This window comes from Taudactylus pleione, unplaced genomic scaffold (genome assembly GCF_031769625.1).
Source record: "Taudactylus pleione unplaced genomic scaffold, aTauple2 ptg000309l, whole genome shotgun sequence".
NCBI classification, from domain to species: Eukaryota; Metazoa; Chordata; class Amphibia; order Anura; family Myobatrachidae; genus Taudactylus; species Taudactylus pleione.
Window position 1 is genome coordinate 13,057,657 of NW_028284710.1, and position 23,318 is coordinate 13,080,974.

The following is a 23,318-nucleotide window of genomic DNA, read 5'->3' on the forward strand; positions in this document are numbered from 1 at the left end:
CTTCCCACCATTTCTTTATCAATTGACGGCACAACTATCTCCTCTAGCCCCAAAGTGCGCTGTCTTGGAGTTATCCTGGACTCATCCCTCTCCTGCAAACCACATATCCAGAATCTCTCACAGTCCTGTCGCTTTCATCTTAAAAATATTTCCAAGATTAGACCCTTTCTCACCCAGGATGCCACTAAAACCCTCATACACTCATTGGTCATCTCCAGATTGGACTACTGTAACCTTCTCCTATCTGGCCTCCCCAAATCCCATCTCTCTCCTCTCCAGTCTATCCTTAATGCTGCTGCTCGGCTCATCTTCCTCTCAAAACGCTCTGCTTCTGCCTCCCCTCTCCTACAAGCCCTCCACTGGCTCCCCTTCCCCTTTAGAACCCAATTTAAGGTTCTCACGCTCACTTACAAAGCCCTCAGCCATTCCTCTCCCACTTACATCTCTGATCTCATCTCCCTTCACTCTCCTGTCCGCCCTCTTCGTTCAACAAATGCAAGCCGCCTTTCATGCCAGCTGATTACTTCCTCCCACTCCCGCCTCCAAGATTTTGCCCGTGCTGCTCCCCACCTTTGGAACTCTCTACCGCTTCCCATCAGACTCTCCACCTCTCTACAATCCTTCAAACGGGCTCTCAAGACCCACTATTTCATCAAAGCCTTCCAGCTCTCATCTTAACTTGCTGCTACATACTCCTTCCTCCCTGTCTACCCCATCTGTGTCATCCCTGTTTGTCTGTCCCTCCCCCTTAGAATGTAAGCTTCTATGAGCAGGGCCCTCTACCCTCTTGTGCATCTCCTTACTATACCTTCATCTACTTCTTACTCTCTACCAGGGCACCTAACACTTGATTGCTTTGCATTGTTGCTTATCTGGGTCGTGAATGTAGCAATGTATATTATATTATCCTTGTCCTGTAAAGTATTGTACTGTACTGTAAGTCACTGTAAATCAATCTATTTGTTTATGTACTGTGTAAGGCACTGCGGAAAACTTGTGGCGCCATATAAATAAACGACAATAATAATAGTGAGGAAACTGGTGAAATTCAAGATGAGTGTTTGCTTTGGATCTTGTGCTGAAGAATATCTATAAATCTATGAATTCTAAAGAGACTGTGGAAAAATGTGATTACCCAGGCTAGCTGTTTGAAGACAAGTACATATTTCCTGGTGCATAAAGTAATGAGGGAAATCCGGTCTAAAGAATGGCAGAATTTAGACAAACGTCTGGCTAATGTGAAGAGGATTGATCGTATGTATCTAATTAATGCCGTTTTTAGGTTAATGTGCTCTCCCAAGAGTTGATGCTGCTGTAGCGGAAGTCGTATCAAAGACAACCATCATCCTTGAAAATGGGGCTATTTTGAGAAATAATATGGATAAGAGGATTTGAGAGTTCTTTGAATGAAACAGCCGCAGAGCTCTGCAACTTCCTCAAAGTCCGGTGTTGTCATAGCCTCAGTCTCCCAGGGCTTTGAGACTTTGAGGGTCTAATATTCAGTCTGATTTGGAAGAGGAAATCTCGACTTTATTTACAGAGAAATCTAGGAATAATTCAGAAAGCTATAGGAGGTACCTGTGTGAGGCTTCGCTTGAGATTTGTGGTGTTTTCAGCAAAATCTATGCAGGAATAATGGTAAGAAGAGCCCTTATTCTTTCATGCATGGGCAGCAGATGTACATTCAAAGAGCAGACTGATTTCTTTATGATATGAAGGCTCCCTGTTGTTTGGTAATGAGTTGGAGGCAATTATACAGAAAATGACAGTAGGAATATAAGCAAGACTACCTCAGAATGGACGAAGCAGGTATTCTGTACCATCCTCCAGACAACAATTTAAAGAAGCTAGAAGTTATAGGCCAGGATGTTAATATAGTGACAGATTTTCGACGGAGATGACAAGGCAGTCATTTCGCCAATCCTTCAAGACAGTCAAACGAAGACATTAACTACTGCCGCCTCCCCACAATAGTGCCAGTAGGGGGCAGTCTTTTGAAATTGACCATGCAATGGTAAAACTGCTCAAGACAGACAGTTCTGAATATATTATTTCAAGGATATCGGATAGCATTTTCAGCAATTCCAAGACTGAACAAATTTGTGGAATCGGAGGTTCCAACCATAATTTTGGAAATTAAGGCATTTAGACAGTCTAGAAAAACTAATCAGCTCAAAGTCTGTGGCATTTGCTCCGTTATTATAAAATTAAAAGGGTTTTTATTTTTTACTCTTTCTGGCACAAAAGTCTAAAGGAGGGTTTAGAACTAACCGGATAGAAAACAACTGAACAAGTTTGTTAAGATAAAGAAGTTTCGTATGGAGACTCTGAGATCCATTCTAGCAGGAATAAAAGAAAAAGATTTTCTGGCTTTAATGGTCATAAAGGATGCCTATTTTAATGTTCTAGTAAATAAGTGATACCGGAAATATTTGAGATTCTGCATCCATGGAAAGCATCTTCAGTTCACTTGTCTTCCGTTCGGCCTAGCAACATCTCCAAGAACATTTACAAAGGTCCTTGTAACTGTTTTAGCTTATCTGAGAAAACAAGGGATAGCAATATGGCCATATTTAGATGATCTGCTAATTTCCGGAAGATCGGTGGAAAGTAATAGAGGATGTGTTAGACAAAACAATAACATTTCTTCAGTCTTGTGTCTGGCTGATAAACTGAGAAAAGAGCTAGTTGAAAGGAGTACAGCAAATGCAATTTTTGGGTGTACAGATAGACCCTCTACAAAGATGCAGAAAAATTCAAGAGCTGGCCACATTGGTACAAGCATGTGGTAAAGTGACACTGCGCCTAGAACTTTGTCTGCTTGGGATGATGTCATCTACAATTGGCATAGTACCTTGGGCTAGGTGGAGGATGAGAGAATTGCAATGGAATTACTAGAGTACAGCCGAAAGAGCATTCCTTTGTGTTATCAAGTAAACCTCAGTTTAGCCACGAGAGAGTCTCTATGCTGGTGGACAAGCACGGAACTAAACAGAGCCATGTTACTGTCAGAACCCCAGTGTTTGGTGTTGACTACTGATGCTAGTTCAACAGGATGGGGTACACACTTACTGCAACAAAGTTGTCAGTGACTTTGCTCTCTGTCTTCTTTCAAAAGAACCTTGCTGTCCTTCCAACGATTCTAATGTTCCTCCAGGGGGTTTTACATTCCCAGCCTCCCTTTGTGCTTTCTGTGGTGACATGGGACCTGGTTCTGATTCTTAAGGAGGGGGATTTAACCTCCTATTGTTCCTCAGCACACTGAATAGTACTTGCAACAATATATGAAGACTATATGGTCATAGAAATTCAGAGATATTGGTTGCATGCATTTGAAAGCTGCTAGGCCTCGTCACGGCTTCTCTGTCACTAGCAGTCCCTAACATTAGGAGGTTCATGTCCGGGGCGCTGTGCACCCCGAAAAACGTCCAGCCCACGGCATCACACGAAAAATGGAAAAAGAGTGACAGGTGACAGTATAGTGTAAAGTATAGATGTGTAAGACTAATGAGTGTTGAAACAAGGGGTTAAAATATGTGAAATATTACATGAAAAAAATACAAACATAACGTGATGTGTTTGTCATTCTTTTTAACCCTTGTTCTCTCTGAAACTTTCTCTTAACATGGAAGTCAAGACAGGATATAGGGGTTCCTTCTTTGCCGGTTGAGACCCAACTAGATTCTGGCCCATAGTTACAGCTCTTGGGAACTACATAGATAGTACTAAGGATGTGTGTTGCATATGCTTTGTTTATGCTTTACGATGTCAGTAAGCGAGGCTGGCCAGCTTCCAAGCAGACTAGTGTTCCTTGAATCACGGGAGTCATCTGCCAGTCTTATATCTTGTGGTATATTCCTAACTTGTTGAAAGATCATTAGATCAGGTTGGTGTGTACCCATTTGGTGACTCAGTAGGGTGATTTGGCAGAGCAGCTTTGCAGGGTAGCTTCCTGGTCCTCAGCGCACACTTTTGTTAAATTTTACAGATGTAACACTTAGGCATCCCGATCGCTGAAAGTGTCAAGTGTCCTTAGGGAAGGCTTCGGTGACATCCCTATTGTCTCCCGTGTCCCCATTGAATGAAAGAGAAAATAGGATTTTTTTTTTACTTACCAATAAAACCTTTTCTTTGATTCCATGGTGGACACTTGACACTCTTCCTGATGCTTCCGGCTCTCTGTAGTGGGGTTCCCTGAGTGTGTGGTTACATATTGTGTGTAAGTATCTTCCTTCTCCTTCGTTTACCCTTGGTACTTGGTTAGTAAAACTGGCTGATCAGGGCTGTAGGTGGGGTATACGCCCTGTATACCCCACACACTCAGGGAAGCCTTTGATGTCTCACACTTTTTTAACCTTTTAGTGCCCAGACTCCTCCAGCACCATCTTTATCCTGGTGTCTCCAGTGTACCCCTTTAAATATCAGAAAAGGATTTATCGGTAAGTACAGAAAATCCTATTTTTGTTTTACCATCCACACTTTACAGAGGTCCTGATCATGTGAGGTTCATATGTTACTTTCTGCTTGTACTGATGAAAGAATGTTTATTTGTAGCTGTAATTAAGAGGCAAATGAGTAAAAAAAATACATAAATTGTATTTGTTTTTTTCCGTAGATTTAGAAGAACAGACTTCAGCTTCATCAACAACATCCACGTGAGTGTTGTCAAGATCTGTGGCTACTATATAGATATATTACTTTTAAGAATCTACGGCAGAGTAGAGCCGCAACAGCTGCAAAGGCTACATGTACCCTGACAGAGGTTTCCCTTCATGTTACTACTGTCAAGAGTGTGGATGTTTCATTGCTGTCTATACACCAGCTTTCATAGCTGCTATATTTTACTTAGGTGAACTTGTCATGCTGCTGATCTGATCTGATCTGATACTTGTTCTCACTGGTAATCTGCAGCTCCATAGTTGTACCACAGGCCAGTTTTGAGGCACAGGAAAACTATTAAGCTACTCACTGACTTGTACTTTAATCAACATTTACTATTGTAGCTTACAATTAAACTTTTTCATTACCTAAACTTCCTTCATGGTAAGCTGGTTTTACAATTTTTATATTTCAATGGTAATAGTGTGGTTAAATTGCCCGTTTAAAATTATGTTAAATAAACTTCAAATACTTTAAAAGTTTTTTATCTCTTGTTTTGCATCCCCAGCTAAATCTCATGTGAATGAGTAAAAGGTGAAAACTGAAATTTAAGACCAGGCATTTTATAGACATTTGTTAAAGGGTTGTCCTCCTTTTAGATGTTCATTTATTGACTTGTCTATGCAGGTTTTGCTAATTATTTTTCCTACTATACTCCATTGCAACCCTACACGAATGAGTTAATACATTATCAGCTTTGTAGTAGCAGGAAAATGAAGGTATATAGTAGAATTCCTATTTCTACTTCAGGGTCCATAGGGTATCCACAGGATACCTTGGGGTATAGGCGATGGCGGCAGACATCCAGGCACCACAGAGTTAAATTTTCAGCCTCCCAGGATGCACTGGGGTCCCTCTCCTATACCCCGCCCCCGAGCCTCAGGCCACTCAGTTTTCTTCGGTGCCTGGCCGGACCAGTCGCACCGTACAGAGGGGGGTCTTTTCAAGGCCCCTGAAGATTTCTTCGCAGCTGTGGCTGCACAACTAGAGTGCTCCAGCATAGGACAGTCAGTATTGACGTCCATGCTGTCACTCCTACACCCCGCCGGTACCAGAACGCCGGTACCGATCCGGGGATGCTGGTTGGTAGCTGGGGTCACAGCTAGCGGTGACCCCGGCTACCTGGACTGTGGCCGGATGCATGGGGAACAAGGTAAGCGGCGGGGTCCCGCGGTGGGCACCCGCCGGTAACAGTCCTTTTTGGTCCCCAGGCAGGGGGCTCCCTGGGGACCGGCTGCGCGTGGGGCCAGGTACTGATCCTGCGCCTTCCACTAGACCACCAGGGACAGCGGACCGCAGCATGTGCGGTACAGTGCGGCGTCCCAGGGGTTAATAGCAGGCCAGGGGAGAACGCCTTCCCTGTCTCACAGCCGGCGTCTCCCCCGCTGCACAGTGCCATTCCACAGCGGTCTGAGCGGGCTGTGTCAGCGCTCCTCCCCCGGGCCCGCCTCCTCTCTGCTCCTCGGTGGCCATTTTCTCACTACATGTGCTGGGAATGGAACGCTGCTGGAAGCTGTTAAAGGTGCCATTGCGGTCCGGGTCCCCCGCATACCTCTCCTTCAATAAGGTCAGTGTATGCAGCACTGTTTCCTACCAGGCTCTGGTCTGTGTAGTTGATCGCAGTGCTTGTAATGCAGGATGTTATCTGTGCATTGTATGTGACTTAAATGCTAGCGCTGTTTGCCTGTACTTTCATTTCTGACACTCAGCCTTTTTTCCTATCCCTGTTCTTCTGCTACAGCCCTTGCGGTGCGGTGTTGCAGGGTGTTTATTACCTCACAGTAAACGTGGTTTTTCTGTGTGGGAGGTCACATACGCTCCGTTCACAATCCTCATGTCTGAAAGTGAACGAGGATATCCTCTTCCAGCTATAATGTACTGATATCATGTGCAGTTAGCGGAGGGATATGTAGACGCTGAGGGTTTATGGAGGGCATGTTGTATTATATATCACGCCCCATTTCTGTCACTGTGCCTGCACAAAAAGGGACCGCCCTCGGCTGGCTAAGATGCTTACAGCTCTTGTGGGCAACGCTCCCTGCGTTTCCCCATAGGGGTTATCGCAGCGAGTGGTGGTCTCATCACATGCAGGGGTCCCTGGGCAGTTGATGGTACCCCAGTGTATCCTGTTTTTCGCCCCCCCAGGTCTCGCAGGAGCCTGTGTGGGTGAATTTATTGTCCAAATGGTATAGCACCTGATGGACGTTTTGCAGGGGGAGTCACCATTTCGGCCTGCTAAACGGCCTTTCGGGTCTCAGACGGGTAAGGACATGACGTCTGATGACGGTGACATTATTGACTTTTTCAGACACGAGCTCCTTAGTGCAAAGGAGGCGTAGTCTGGGTCTAAAGTCTATATACCTGGCCTTATACGGGCAGTCCGTGCGGCTTTGGTTATTACATATCCCCCATGGCTAAATCCAACTATGCCTTCTTTAAGGATAAGGGTGTTGCCACTGTAATTCCTCTATCTGGTCGGGTGGATCATTTAGAGGAGGCGTGGAAAATCCGGGTAAGCGGTTCCAGCCTCAAAAACGGTTGGCCTTTTTGCATACCCCTTTGCGGATAATTATTTTTCCGAATGGGAGTTACCTTTACGGGTAGATTCTCATGTTACACGCCTAGTGAGGAGTGTTACGTGGCCCATGCCCTCCAGGTCCTCCTTGAAGGAGGTTACACATTGCAAGGTGCAAATATATCTAAAATCCAATTATTCCCTTGCTGGAGGGGCTTCCAGGCCGGCTATGGCCGTGTGCTGGGGGTCCAGAGCCATGGAGCGCTGGGTAGGTAACTGGATCTCTGCACACTGACTCTCCAGCAGAGCAGGTGGATAGTGGCAAATTCTCAGAGACTTAACCACGTTCATAATGAGACAGTCTTACATATAGCCTACTCCTTTCCAGAATCTCCTCGGCAGCAGTAGCGGCTCGCCGCTCCCTGTGGTTGCGCTCTTGGAAAGCGGACGCAGATTCCATTTGGAATGCTTTGCCTTTTACGGGACAGGTCCTGTTTGGCCCTCATCTGGACACAATTGTGGCCCCGCAGGCAGCAGCTACGTCTGCCTGTCTGCCATTGGCTACAGTCCCATCGGGGTCTGGGGTTTTGTCTTTTCAGCCCTGTGAGGCCAGGGTAAGTCTAAAATATAGCTTTCCAAGACAGTCAGTAGCCAGGAAATCTGCTCAGCCATAAGAACAGGCTTGGATTACAAGACTTCCTACTCCCAAGTTGGACTATAAGCCTTCAGCCTCACGGGACGGGCCTTCTCTCGGGGGACCCCAGAGTTGGAGGCCGGCTTCTCCAGTTCGCCCAGTGCTGGTGTCTGACCTCCACGGACACTGGGGTAAGAGAAGTATTTTCTTGAATGTATGTCCTCTCCTCCCGGTGAAAGCCTCTCAGACGGTTTTTCATTACAGGTCTTCTGTCAATTCAAGACAAGGCCCTGTAATTTTTGAGGGTTTTACACTCTATGCTACAAGCAGGAGTTATAGTACCTATTCCGTTGCCCCAAAGGGGAACGAGGTATTACTCCATCCTCTTTCTGGTACGGAAACCCAATGGGTCTTACCTGGACATCCTCAACCTCGAATCCTTCAACAAATTCTTAAGGGTTCCTTGGTTCAGGAGGGGGACCTTGCATTCTCAATCCGGGCGACCTCCTGGTGTTACCAGAGTCTCCAGAGATACTTCAGTGCCATCTGCAACGGACAATATCTGTGTTGCTACGTTAGGGCTGACTGATACACTGGAAATGGTCCTCTCTGATTCTTCACAGAGGATGCACCATATCCCAACATCTGAGGATCTTTGTGATTGAGGAATAGATCTCTGCATTACAGGCAAAGGTACGCAGTTGCCTGCAGAGTTGCCGAGTGTCTATTCACTCGGCAATGTGGTTCCTGGGTTCCAGGGTGTCGCTGTTCGACATGGTGGAGAGTACCCAGTGTCACTCTAGAAAAATTGATCCTCTCCGGATGGGATGGGTTGCCCCATAGGATAAAGTCAATAGTGCTTTCCCTGGAGGTTTGTCTCTCTCTGGCCTGGTGGCTGCGGAAAGCTTACCTAAACAAGGGGCACCCCCTTTGGGATTGCGCACCGGGTCCTCCTGACAACGGACGCCAGTATCCGTGGCTGGGAAGCAGTGACGGGTCCACACTTGTTCCAGGGCAGGTGGACTCCAGTAGTTTTTGCGCTTTCCATAAACATCTGAGAACGCTGAGCAGTATTCACGGTTCTCCAGCATGCAGGACAGGTCCTCCACGGAAATACCGTGCAGGTACGGTCTGACAACGCCATCATGATGGCTTATGTAAACCACCTAGGTGGTTCCCGAAGTCAGGCGACACTAACAGTGGTGTCTCGAATTCTGGCTTGGGTGGAAGACTATATCCCTGCCGTCATCGGCAGTGTTCATTCAGAAATCCTCAGATGGAAAGCAGGCTTTCCCAGCCGTCAGGACGTGCATTCAGGGAAATGTCCGCTTCATCAGGAGGTGTTCAATCTTCTGGTGAACAAGTGGAGCCTTTCAGAGATGAGACTCTTATGGTAGACATATGTTGGTCCAGTGGACCTTCTAAGTTGTGTACATCGTCCCTCCGTTATCCCTTCCTCCAGTAATAGCAAGAAGGTGGCGTGCTCCTGCTGATAGCTCGTGCGTGGGCCAAACGGCACTATTACTCAGATCTTTGGAGTGTTTCAGTTAACACTCCGAAGCTGTTACCTCTACGACCAGACCTGTTGTCTCAGGATCCTGGCTGATACCCAGACCTGGGTTGTCTGTCCTTGCCGGTGTGGCGGTGGAGACTGCCCTCTTAAGGTCTAGGAGTTTTTCCAGCTCTATAGTTAACAGGGCCTATGTCCATGCTAAGAGCTCGGAAGATTTTATCTGCAAGAATTTACCATCAGGTATGGCATACTTTCTTTCAGTTGTGTCGCCCTACAGGCTCTGCTCCTCGGGTATTCCGGATATCCAGAGTGTTGGCTTTCATACAGGTGGGCTTAGATAACGGTCTTCGCCTTGCTTACCTGAAGGTGCAGGTTTCTGCCCTGTTGGTTTCATCGTAGGATTGCTACTCTTCCTGATGTCCGCACCTTTGTGCAGGGTATACATTATATTCAGCATCCCTTTGTTCCTCCTGTGGCTCCTTGGGATTTGGCTGTGGTCTTTAGGGCTCTCTGAGGACCGCCATTTGATCCACTGGGCTCAGTGGACTTCAAGTGGCTTATGGCTAGGAATGTATTCCTTCTGGCCATTGATTTGGCCGGTAGGATCTCAGAATGGGGGGCTCTGTCATGTAGACCTCCCTCTTTCTCATCTTTCCTAGGAACAGGGCAGTGCTTCGCACTTGCCCTGGTTTTGTACCTGCGGTGGTGTCTAGTTTCCACATCAATGAGGAAATTATAGTACCTGCCTTTACTTCCCCAGTCCTTTCTGCTGGTGAGGCCTCTTTGGATGTGGTACGGGCTCTAAGACTTTAAGTTGACCGTACCAGTCCATTTAAGAAATCAGACTCTCGGTTTTGTCCTTTCTGGTTTCCATAAAATAGGTTGGCCTGCCACTGCGCTAACTTTGGCAGGATGGATTCACAGGTCTTCCTGTTCCATCCTCTTTTAAAGCTCTTCCACTAGGTCTGTGGTCCTTCGTGGGCAGCTCGACGTGGCGCTTCAGCGGTGATTGGCAGCCACGTGGTCATCTGTCCATATTTTTGTAAGGTATTATGTTTTTGATACCTTCGCCTCTCAGGATGCTTCCTTCGGGCGGCGGATTCTCCTTACAGCACAGGAGCGTCCCCACCCTTAAAGGATACTGCTTTGGGACATCCCCAAGGTATCCTGTGGATACCCTATGGACCCTGAAGTAGAAAATATGAGATATGGTAAGAACTTACCCTTGTTATCTCTATTTCTACGAAGTCCATAGGGTTCCACAGGACTCCCGCCCTGTCGCACCTGTACTGCAGATGGGCTTTGATCTGGTCACCGGTTTCTCCGTCTCCTTCTGGTGAGAATGTGATTCTTGTGTGTTCCAGACTTTCTTCTCTCTCTTTTTTTGCTCCTGCTCCGGCCTATGGCATGTTACGAAACTGAGTGGCCTGAGGCTCGGGGACGGGGTATAGGAGAGGGACCCCAGTGCATCCTGGGAGGCTGAAAATTTAACTCTGTGGTGCCTGGATGTCTGCCGCCATCGCCTATACCCCAAGGTATCCTGTGGAACCCTATGGACTTCGTAGAAATAGAGATAACAAGGGTAAGTTCTTACCATATCTCATATTTTCACCTGGTGTCAGATTTCTTTAGTGTAGAGTCTTCTTTTTTTTTTTTTATCACTATTCTAACTGTGGGATTACCTGTTTTTTTTTTTTTTTTTTTCCTGGGCTAGAGACTTAAGGCTCATACCCACTAGACCAGTAGTTCTCAAACCCGGTCCTCAGGACCCCACACAGTTCACGTTTTGCAGGTCATCAGGCTGGTACACAGGTGTATTCATTACTCATTGACACATTTTAAAAGATCCACAGTTGGTCGTTTGGTGCATACATACTGGATGATATGAACGATATATTGTTGAACGATATCGTTATCTTTCACTTTTATCGTCTAGTGTGTATGCCCCGTCACACTAAAGGGGGGTACACACTTGTGTGACCAGCAATCGTATATAAGGGACACCTTGCACATCGCATCCTTTGCGGTACACACTGCAGTGATTAATGAAGGGCGCAATAATAATTTGTTCCGTCATTCATTAATATGCCTGGCACTGCATGCAATATAATCAGGTTTGATGTGCAGCACATCAAACCTGACAACGTCACATGGCCAAATCGGAACTACATCGCTCCAGTGTGTACCCGGCACAAGACTATAGGTGCATCCCGGCAACAGACCAGCAGGACTGCAAGCCGGAACGGGGCCTTCTGAAGATGCTATTTGCTACATTGTATAACAAACACAGAGCCTGGATTCCTTCTTTGTGGAGTTGCATGTATCACAAAACTTTATCTGTGTGTATAGAGTATTGAAGCAGCTCTGAGGCCTAGTACATACATGGTAAACTCATGGAATAGCTTTTAGATGAATGTCATGGAGCCTGAACTCATCCCAAAAAACTTAAGTGTACCCATTCTAAATAACCACCTAATTAATGGTGCTTTCTACATTTTCTAAAGTTTACTTTGTTAAATTATTCAATTGCTGGATGATGGAATCAATGCAGGGTACATTTCATGAAGGAGGATTTAAATGCCATGTAAGGACTGACAAGAGCCAGATCACAGCTGTTTATGGATTTAGGTGTTGTACAGCCTTGTCCATCTGCCTGGGGTATCAAGATACGGTATATGAAAGAGAAAGTTTTAAGAGATTATTATTTTTTTATTTTATTTTTGTGAGTAAGCAGCTTGAGATTTGCAAGAGGTGTGGTGACTATAGAGCAGAGGGAGAGAAAGATGAGCCGCGCTGTTGCATTCCGCATGGATTGAAAACGCAGGAGAGATGGAAGGGGAATGTCATCAGGGAGGATGGCGTTACTCATCAGGTCCAATCTGCGGAAAGGTTTGTTTTCCGAAGCTCGGCGCATATCAGAAATATATATATATATATATATATATATGAAAAAAATCCCAACCAGGTTAGAATTCCGATGCCCCCAGGTAAGTAAACCTAAACCCCTCCCTCCCCGCAGCTTAAAGCTAACCCCTAACTTACGGGTGGGCAATAATCTGCCTCCCTCTGTTATAGAACTACACATCCCGGCATGCCTTGACACAGTTTTCCTATTTGGCAATGCTAAAACTGTTGCAAGTAATGCTGGGAATTGTAGTTCAACAACATCTGGAGGGCCGCTTATTGCCTGCCCCAGTACTGTCGGGATGCCGGCGCCGGTATTCTGACAAGTGTGGGGATTCCGGGATCGTCATCGTGACTGCCGGAATCCCAGCGGTCGGTGGTCTGACCGCATCCCAGTGAAAGGTCAGCAAGCAATAAATATTCACTATTTTTTGTATTTGGTATAATACTTTACTGGCGCTGCATTTATTCATAAATATTTTTGTTTTTTTCATTTAGTGTGTTCTGAATATAGGAAAATAATTTTTCTTGTGAATGAAACTCCAATATATGAAATAGAGAGGCCAATATGTGTAGAACCCAAGGATGTAAAATATTAATAATGATATTGGCTGCACAGATAAAAAAAGTGACTGGGGTGTGTAAACCTGTCACAAACTGCTTTTTATCAATTTGAAAAGTATTTTTCTCAGTAATTGTTTTTTAATTGGAACTTTCTCATGGTGGGGTAGCAGGTTCCATATGAAACATAAATGCATAAAGAAAAAATAAATAAATCTAGTACATTACCTTTCAACTTAAAAGATTTTTTTATTTTGCACAACTAAAAACTGATATAAAAAATTGAAGACTTTGCAATCCATAAAAATAAAACACTGGGTACTAAACCAGAAATAAGTGTTAAAACAGCATGGATAGACAAGGGTCCAAATCCTGATAACTGGAACTCCAAGCAACCCAGCAGACAGGAAAGTAGCCAGCAGTTGCATAATACAGTATGTGCCTCTCAAAGCGTTTCGACACATGAGTGTCTTTGGCACTGAAAGTGGAATCCTACTATTTCCATTTATTCTCCTATGTAAAGGCCACAGTAGTGGAAAATAGATTATCGCATTAGCTAGCGTGGTGGATTGTGGAATTTAGACATTTATGAAATTAAAAGACTTTTATCATTTGCACTACTTTACTTTATTTTGTGATTTTATGAATTCGGTGATAGTCTATATTATTCAAATCTTTGGCTCCACCTGGTTGTGGTGTGCTTCAAACCAGTGTTTTATACTTTTCTGTATAGGTGTTTGCTCACTAGCATGGGCGGCCTTAAAATTATCAGTGGTTCTGGCAGCTGCTACACTTGTACACCCAGCAGTCCCTTCTAGTAAGGTAGAGCGCACTAAGAAAGTATACCATCAACAGACATCAGTGCACGGTTACTGCAGCCATTATATATTTCTTCTTCAGGGTCCACAGGGTTGACGTTAGGGTATAGGTTGGGAACCAAATCCGGGCACCTCGCAGTTAAAGCTTTCAGCTCCAAGGATGCACTGAGTCCACTCTCCCTAAAACCCCGCCCCCAAGCCAGAGGCACCTCAGTTTAAGTTGGTGCCCGGCTGGAGTCGGTCACCGTTTGCGCAGGGGGGCTGATTAGAAGCCCCTAAACTTTATTTTATGAGTTGACTGTTTGTTTTTTTTATTTACTCTTAGACTCCTTCAGAGCGGCAGCTTCGGACTGTCCATTAGATGTCCAAGCTGCCGCTCCGTCACCCCGCTGGCGCCGCGACGTAAGTACAGATCTGGGGATCTCGGCGGGACCCCAGAGTCTGTGCTAGCTGGGCTCTGTGGGATCCCAGGACTGCTGCCGGATCAATGGGGAACAGGTAAGGTCACAGATCACCGCTTGCGGTGATCCGCACATCTTTTACCTCTGGTCTCTGGGGACAGACCAGAGGCGATGGCAGTGGTGATGGGGCCCCTCCCCCCCCATACCCCGCGTGTCTACTAGACCACCAGGGACTTAACGATCGGTAGCGGGAGCCGGGGGTTAATAGCCGGCCAGGGGAGGCAGCCTTTCCTGTTCAGCGGCTCCTCCCCTCGGCTCAGCGCGCCTTTCCAGCCTAAGGTCTGGCGTCCCTGAGCTGCTTTCTCCATGGGCCATGCACCTGGCTTCATATGGGCTGTGTTACTGTTCACCGGTTTCCCGTCTCCTTATCTGTGAGTATGGTTCTTGAATGTTCCAGTCTTCTCTCTCTTTCTTTCCTCCTCCTGCCTTTGGCTACTTACAAACTGAGGTGCCTCTGGCTTGGGGGCGGGGTTATAGGGAGAGTGTACCCAGTGCATCCTGGGAGCTGAAAACTTTTTAACTGCGTGGTGCCCGGATTTGGTTTCCAACCTATACCCCAACGTCAACCCTATGGACTTCGAAGAAAGAAAGATAACAAGGGTAAGTTCTTACCATATCTCTCATTTTTGTCTGCTTTAGAATTGACTTTTTACTGAAACCGGATCCTTTCTATAGAATTTGTCGTTGGATATTATCCTCTCCAGCCAGCAGATAGATAGATATAGGTAGCACAAGACACACTGTCCGTAGCAGCAAATAAGTTTCAAGAGCAGCGATCACCAGTGAGAGAATTGTACATGTGGATCACCTACAGATGTGTCCACATACATCTATCCTCTGTGCACTACAAGTCGCGCTACACATAACTCATGAGCTCCGTGTGACTGTAGCGCTGAGCGTCTTTTTTTTTTTTTTTTGCAACCTTTTTGCCTTCAAATGTGTCTTATTCACACAGCGATGTGGATGGAACGCACAAGCAGCTTCTGCTTATTAAAATGATATACGGCATGCCTATATTCTATGTTCGTCTGTGGGTGTATCTGCACGCAAAATGCTACGTTAGTCTCAGCGGCTGTGTCACTGTAACATAACGTAGCTGCTTGCATGCATATACACCCACAGTTGCACATAGAATATAGGCATGCAGCATATAATTTTAATCAGCAGAAGCTGCTTGTGCGTCCTAGTTGCATCGCTATGTGAATAAGACTCATTTGAAGATAAAAAGTTGCATGAAAAGATGTTTGTTGCTACCGAGTCACTATACGGCATGGCGCGGCTAGAATGGCTGTTTAACGCGCAAGGAGGCTAGATGTATGAGGACACATCGGTATGAATAAAGTGTACCGTAAAATTTGATGACGAAATGACTGTGTGGAATAAAAGGCTGAACTTTACTGGACAAATTACTGGGCCATCTTTCAACTGCAGCCTTTCATTCTACAATCTCCCAGTAACATGGGTGGACTGTAGAAATGATCCCCTAATAAGTAATGTTGGTGGAGAGGAAGTTATCATTAACAACAAGTGTTCCAGAATGTGCGTCCTTTTCATAATATTACAGTAAGGCTGCACTTGAAAACAGGGGTGTAACTAGGTATTTAAAGGCCCCATAGCAAAACTTTTAAGGGCCCCTATGTACCACCCAATGATTGAAACATGTATGTAACACATGTACCCACCTCAGCTCTGGGCCCCATAGCAGCTGCACCCCTTGCACCTGTGGTAGTTACACCCATGTTTGATAAGATGGTCACAGTAATTTGTTCAGTACATGATCATTGTACAAGTTTACTGTACACTTCATTCTTACGTGATCCAACATGTATGATTCTTCACTTTCCATTATACTGTTACTTCCTATTACAGACTAATCTTCAGCGCTGATTTTCTTAGTCTGCTTTATGCATATTGGCACTCGCTAGACCTTCCTTTTGGTTGATCAAGTTGACATCTGAACTCACCTAAGTAATGGAAAATGGATGGGGTTCCCTCAGGCAATAGGTAGGTATTTAGTAAGAATTGTGAAGTCTGTAATGCCTAGGTAAATTGTTGTCATTGTATTGAAACTTGATTTAGTGCTAGATGTCTTGGAGAGACAATCAGCTCCTAACTGTCATTTTACAGAATGTAGTGTATTTTTATTATCACTAAGTAAATGTATATGCTTTGTTAGATAATTAATCATACAATTTAGCCATTAGTCTTTTACTATTCCAGTAATCTGTAATCTGCCCATCGTGGAACATTGTTGCTCTTCAGTCTGAGGCTCATCTGTTCTACACTCAGAGTAGCTGCTTCAATTCACCTAAGAATTAAAAGGTTTTCTGGGCAAAGTAAAACTCAAAATTATATTTACATAACCTCTACATGAAATAAAAGTGTAAATAAAACAGGGAGCATGTTCTGGGAATTCCACCGGATGGATATGAATGACCTCACATAATAAAACTTAATAACTTGAAGATTTAAACCCGGCGATGCCGGGTACTTTACCTAGTAATCTCCATTTTCTTCTAGGCAAATTGGTGTATAAATTCGTAACTGGGGCAATTCACTAACAAAATTATTGATGTATCTAGTGTGGTTAGGCAACCTAAGCAAATGTTTGATTGGCTGCAATGAGTTACTGCATTCTTAACAAATTACTGTTTCAGGCATATTCTACCATTTCACTAAAATGTTGTTGTTTTCAGACTTCAAGCTGGTTTTTTTGAAAACACTGTCCAGCCATCTCTTAAAGCAAGTACAGTGAATCCTCAGAGCCTTCACTTGTTGTCAGGGTTGTATGATGATGATGATGTTGGAGAAGGGGATGAAGATGGGGAAATGGTGTCAGCAGACCTTTCTTCTTCTACACTGAAATCCACAGAAATGCCACTGCCTCCACCTTCAGCATGTGACAGCAGTCTCCCAGCAGGTATAGTGTATTCATACTGACTGAAGTGTTATCTAGATGCAGTATTTACCTTTGCATTTGTAACCCTTTCATATCGACATGCTTTGCCCAGTTGCAGGTCTGCAACATTTCACTGAACTTGATCCCAACTCTAAATGATGCCCTTAGTGCCGTTTAGATTAGGCTAAATCAAAGAATGCCAAGCCTCACTGTATGCCTCTGCCAAGAATACCCCTTTAGTGGGTAGAGTAATTAAAATGCCAAAAGTAAGGAAAATAGGACTTATGGTGCAAATGGTAAAGTGTGGCTGTGAAATTGTGTGTAAAACTTATGTCATATACATTATATAAATACTATTGTGGTAAGATGCTAGGAACAATATAGCCGGTGTAGTCTATCAGAAAGATTTGTGTTTAAAGCAAATATAAACAAATAATAAGACACATTGTTTTTTAAGGAATATAGTAAAGGTTATGTCTTAATTGGTGTAAAAAAAACACATTTGGACGGAGTCTGATTTGGGATGAATGCAAACAAGCAAGTAACTTTCACTTGGACAATTTGTGTTGCAATGCAAGGGTTGCAAATACTATTTTTTTTTCTTGCAGGGTAATTACATTTTTGCATGCAGTCAAGAAATACTGGACAGCTTCATTTTTTAACTGCAATTTAGATTTGAGTTAGGACACACCCAAATCTAAATCCTTTTTTTCCTTTTTTTTTTTTTTTGCATTACTCCCAACTCAGAATCGGTCACACACAATGAAATATGTATCAATAGTTTGTGTTGGTTAACGGTAATATCAACACATGTCAAAGGTATACTCCTACCATGAGCCTAAGAGAAAAGTCTGCAGGAGTATCAAGAAAGAAACACCCTGTGTGGGGCACAAACTTCAAAAACATAATGTAGACATTGTCTGAAGATAGGTAAAACCTAACTTTTAATATATGAAATGTATAAAACACACCCGGTGACTAAGGCCTGTAGAATCTATATATCTCTTTACTCAACAAGTCATAAGATTGGCCATTTCTTGGCAAATCAAAAAGTTGTACAAAATACACAAAACCATATGGTTATTGACTAACTCTTTATAAATACTGGTTGTCAATAATTATATTCACATGGTAATTATTTGGGCTATAGAAACAAGTTCCCAATCTGGTGAAAAATATCAAAGCAAATATAGTTATCTCACAGATTTCTATGAATCCGTAGAATTTGGCAGATATAGCTAAATCTCCTCCGTTTGTATGTGAGGTCCTATATCCTTAAGCTGGCCACACATCTAAAGGTTATCTGTCCAACCAGCCAACTAGCTGATTGGTTGGAATGAAAATCTGGTAACGTATGGGAGTAAATGATGATCAGCAGTTTGCTCCTAAATGCCAGAAAACAGATGAAAATGGTCGTCAGACAAGTTTGAACAAATTGTTTAGATCAAACATTTAACAAACAACAGTTTTTGTCCATTTTCCAGCGTTTGGGAGCAAATTGCTGATTGTCATTTGCTTTCATACCTTACCAGATTTTCATTCCAACCAATCAACTAGTTGGCTAGTTGGACAGATAATCTTTAGATGTGTGGCCAGCTTGAGGCTTGATCCAGCATATCAAATTACATAACCATTTTTACTTTTACAGAATACATATCATAGAATGGCATTTCATTGGAAATATATTTATAAGACAATGTACTAATCCATAAATGATCATAGGTCATTCATTATGCATAAGAAACAGGTCATTTAATAATATCATCTGTAATGAGATTTATTTTAGCACTTTATCATATGTGATAACTTTTTGCATTCAGTCAACCGGTCTCAAAAAAAATAGATAATGCAGACACACCACACCGCAGATCGTGCAGTATATGTAGGTTTGAGGTGTATAATCAAATTCCCTGTCATCAGGATCGATCCAACATAATATTATGCTCAATACCCTATATACCATAAAGTGATGTCACACTGAAAATAAGTGAGACAATATGTTGTTGTTCTTGTTGTTATCTCTAGGGTATTGTATAAATACAGTGAAAGAAAGAGTTGTACTGTCGTAGTCGGATCCCCACTCTGTGTGCTCAATAGCAGTGAACAAGTAGAGAAATAGGGGTCAGACAAGCGGCATATACAAACCACAAAAAAGTTGAATCACCTCTGCTGTCCGTATAGAGATGTTAACCGGCGTTCTCCCTGATACTCTTTAGAGCTTTGCAGGTAGTCAGCGCAGGACCCGATGAGAGAGCGATTGTCAGGAGAAGGAGTACCTCTATGGGGTGGTGTCTGCTGCAATAGTGGGATTCCTCCAAATGCTTGAGTAGCGAGGTGTAAGTCCCAATTGTAATCAATTGGTATCACAATGAACTATGTTTAAAATATTAGACCTAGTTTAGCAAAATGCGCTGGAGGGCAGGGTGCTTTCTGCCCTTTAGAAATAAGGCAGGGTGCGGTGCCCCGCTGAAGCAGCCTATGCTACTACAAGTTAATATTATACCCCATGTATCGAATATTTGAATGATATTTGTCACAATGCTTTTTCTTGAATTGCCATATAGGGTGGGGGTTGCTACCACTGACAGATGTAAATATACAAAAATCAAAAAGGAATTAAAAAGATGTGGTGCACATTAACTAAATATAGAGTATTAAAACATAGCTTTTAGTATCATGTTTATCAAAAAACACGTATTTCTATATTTTGTCTGATTTTTTTTTATTTTTTTTTATTGGTGTGGTTTTAATACACATGACATTAAAAGCTATGTTGTAATACTCTTGTTTAATTAATGTGCACCACATATGACTATCTTTCTTTCCTTTTGGATGTTTGGTAATAAATACCTGCATTTACAAAGTGCCAAATAATTTAGGTTCCTCCCACTAAATCTGCAACTTCCATCCAAACCTAATGATAAGTATGCATAGGTTTCTCTCATTGACCTCTCTCTCAGTATCTCACTGGCCTTTCATATATGTTTCTAACTACCCATATCTATTTTATTGCCCCCTCCATAGCGCTCTCTCTGCCGTCTCCCTCCCCATCGGGCTGCCCCCTCCATAGCTGTCTCATTGCCCCCTAATTTTAGATCCTTCTGTTTGCCCCCTCCATAGCTGTCTTACTGACAGTTCTTTTCAGAATCTAACTCCCCCCCCCCCCCCCCCCTCACAGCACTTCTCACAGCTCTGTCACTGACTCCATCACTGCACAGTGCCCATTTCCCAGCTCACTTACTGATCCCCCTCACAGCACTTCTCACAGCTCTGTCACTGACTCCATCACTGCACAGTGCTCATTTCCCAGCTCACTTACTGATCCCCCTCACAGCACTTCTCACAGCTCAGTCACTGACTCCATCACTGCACAGTGCTCATTTCCCAGCTCACTTACTGATCCCCCTCACAGCACTTCTCACAGCTCAGTCACTGACTCCATCACTGCACAGTGCTCATTTCCCAGCTCACTTACTGATCCCCCTCACAGCACTTCTCACAGCTCAGTCACTGACTCCATCACTGCACAGTGCTCATTTCCCAGCTCACTTACTGATCCCCCTCACAACACTCACTGCTTTCTTTCCAGCACTCACTGAATCCCTCACAGCACATACTGGCCCTCTCTCATTTCACTCAATGCCCTATTATAGAAGAGACTTCTTTGCTCACTCACTGCCCCTTCACAGCACACACTGATCCCCTTGGAGCCCCCCTCTGGCATTCACTGACTTTCACAAGTACTCATTGACCCCTTCCCAGCTCTTTCACTGACCCCTTCCCACCCTTCCCAGCTCTTTCGCTGACACCCCCTTCTCAGGTCTTTCACTGTTTCACCCCCCACCCCTTCCAAACTCTCGCTGAGCCCACCTCCCAACACTGTCTGTGATATCAATCTAATTAGGTGCAAGTATGTGAAAGTGAAATTGTATCATCAAACTCGCATACACCGCACGAATGCACGCATCCGAGATAGGCGATATCCAATACACTGACCCCCCCCACCCTTACAGCACAAATTGACCTCGTCACACGGCCCAGCTCACTCACTCGTGCCTCCACTCACTGCCCCCTCAAGGCACGCGCAAACATACCTGCTGTCCTTTGGACTCCTACTGTGGGGCACGCAGTGTGATGTAATAAACATGCTTTTCAAAGCCTGCAGAGGAGCAGTGCTAGCAAAGAGAGGTGGAGCTTTTCTGATTACACTTGATCTAGCACAGACAGTGGCCTGGCTACATGTTAAGAAAAAAAGACCAATAAAAACACCCCCAACCAAACCTCTGAATCTGCCACTGTAAACAAATCCTAATAATATTTCCAAAATTATTCTGCAGCTGGACAAGCAGACATTGTCATTGAACATCCAAATCTAATCTAATTGGCCATGTTGTTCAGTACTCTGTCCAAGAAACATAAGCCTTTGTGTAGGTAGCATAGCTACTCCTATGAACAGATCTCATATCTGCATTTCAAACATTGTTGTCAGTGTTCATGTCAGTACAAGGACACAATGCTTATTGTACTTTCTTTTTGGGAAGCTTTGGTAAGGCACTAAATTAGAGCTTTACAATTTGTGCACAGATACCAGTGTAATCTACCATGTCATGTTCTGCACTGATAAACCCCTATTAGCATAGGCCCTGATTCAGACCCACTCGCGAGCGGCTGTCCGCTCGTAAGTGGGTCGAAGGTCTGCACTGCGCATGCACACGACGGAGGGAGCTCCGTCGTGCGCATGCGCGAGACGCGACGAGCGAAGGACTTTCCTTCGCTCGTAGTGTCTGATCAAAGGGGGCGTGCTGTCGATGTTGATTGACAGCACGCCCCCTTTGGTGGGCGTGTCGGGGGCGTGCCTGCCAGACGGAGGCGTTCCCAATGGAACGCCTACCGTCAGAAGCCGGCTCCACTGACATCACTAGTGATGTCAGTGGGAGTGATTTTGGCTCTGATAGAGCCAAAATCACTCCTGGCCTTGCGGTTGAAAAACTCAACTGCGGGCTTCTGCTCGCAGTCGCGATGGTCGCGATGGTCAAGACCATCACGACCATCATCCTGCACGCTCGTATATGCTGTGGGTGGTGACCCACAGCTATACGAGCGTCCAGGAGGACGCTCCATATTTATGGAGGTGGGCCCTGATTCAGAGCGAGCGCTCTGGTCAGAGCGTCCGGCTCTGAATCAGGGCCATAGTGCAGAATGCCTGTTTTTAGTACACTTTTTAACCCATTCTAACTTTGTTTTCCTTAGATTTTTGTGACCATAAAACATCTGTTGTTTCTCATTCTGGGTCAATTTTAAAGGCCGATTTACAAGAAAAACCTGTGGAAAAGTAAGTGTCAAAATTGTAAACTAAAACTTGATATCGTTTGTAGATTATACATATGCATGGAAGCACGTACTATTAGAAACTTTAAGGTAAATATAGTTGAATGAATTCTACAAGATAATAATGGTGTATGACATTGTACTGCTTGCCTAGGTTTTAGTGACTATCTTAAAATTTGTGTAAAATAGTTCATGCTAGATGTTTATAAATTCACCTGTTTTCTTATTTGCACATTGCCTATATATTTTTAACACAACAATCATTAACAGCTAAAATTTGTCTAACCACTGTGTTCAAAACAGATTATAGGATTAAAATTTTGGATAGGGGAAGACCAGTAATGAAGAAATTGTATAGACAGGACTGGATCTAATGAGTGTATCATTTAAAGTCTGTGTGGTGGTTTGTGTGAGTTACATGCACAAAATAAATTTGTTAGTTGTATGTAACAGGCTTTGGATACCGGTTGGGGGGTACGGTTTATTATACACTTGACACTTGCCAATTGAATTGCTAGTTAATTTCTGTTGACTAGTGTGAATATTATTATGGTGCTGAGAGGACATCTGAGATGAAATTGTAGAAAACATTCAGTAACGAGTCAAAACAGTAAGTTATATGTAGTAAAAAGATATATTTGGACATCATCCAACTAGACACGATAAAGCGAAAAGTTAATGTCTGTGAACTTCGGGGCTTTTGGTGCAAAAGGTTTGCTTCTTTTGTCTATGCGCGCTTCCTTTTTACATACAACTAGCAAACCTTTCTTTTGTGCATGTAACTCACATAAACCACTGCACAGACTTTAAATTATACACTCATTAGATCCAGTTTTGTCTATCGTATTTCTTCATTACCATCCTATTACAAAAGACGCGATGCGGCATTTGTCCGAAAACGATCCGTGGTGAAACCTGCGAAAAGTACAGCAGATTTTGGGAAAATATGTCTGTACTTTCAGAAGTGTATTAGTGAACCTAATAAAATTATTTTGGGTTCTTAAATTGTGTCAAATGGACAGTTTT

At 43.9% G+C, this 23,318-nt stretch overlaps 1 protein-coding gene across 2 annotated transcripts in view; it reads left to right on the top strand.

Moving 5' to 3' along the window:
• The window catches only part of ZNF830 (zinc finger protein 830), an 89,070-nt gene that overhangs the window by 12,061 nt on the left and 53,691 nt on the right, over positions 1–23,318 (top strand). For both annotated transcript variants that reach the window (XR_015868743.1, XM_088442369.1), the window contains exons 4-6: positions 4,616–4,655; positions 16,762–16,985; positions 22,215–22,296. Coding sequence is in view for 1 of the 2 variants with exons in the window: in XM_088442369.1 (XP_088298495.1) it covers positions 4,616–4,655; positions 16,762–16,985; positions 22,215–22,296 (346 nt within the window). In the remaining variant the exon portion in view is untranslated. The remainder of the gene's footprint in view (positions 1–4,615; positions 4,656–16,761; positions 16,986–22,214; positions 22,297–23,318) is intronic.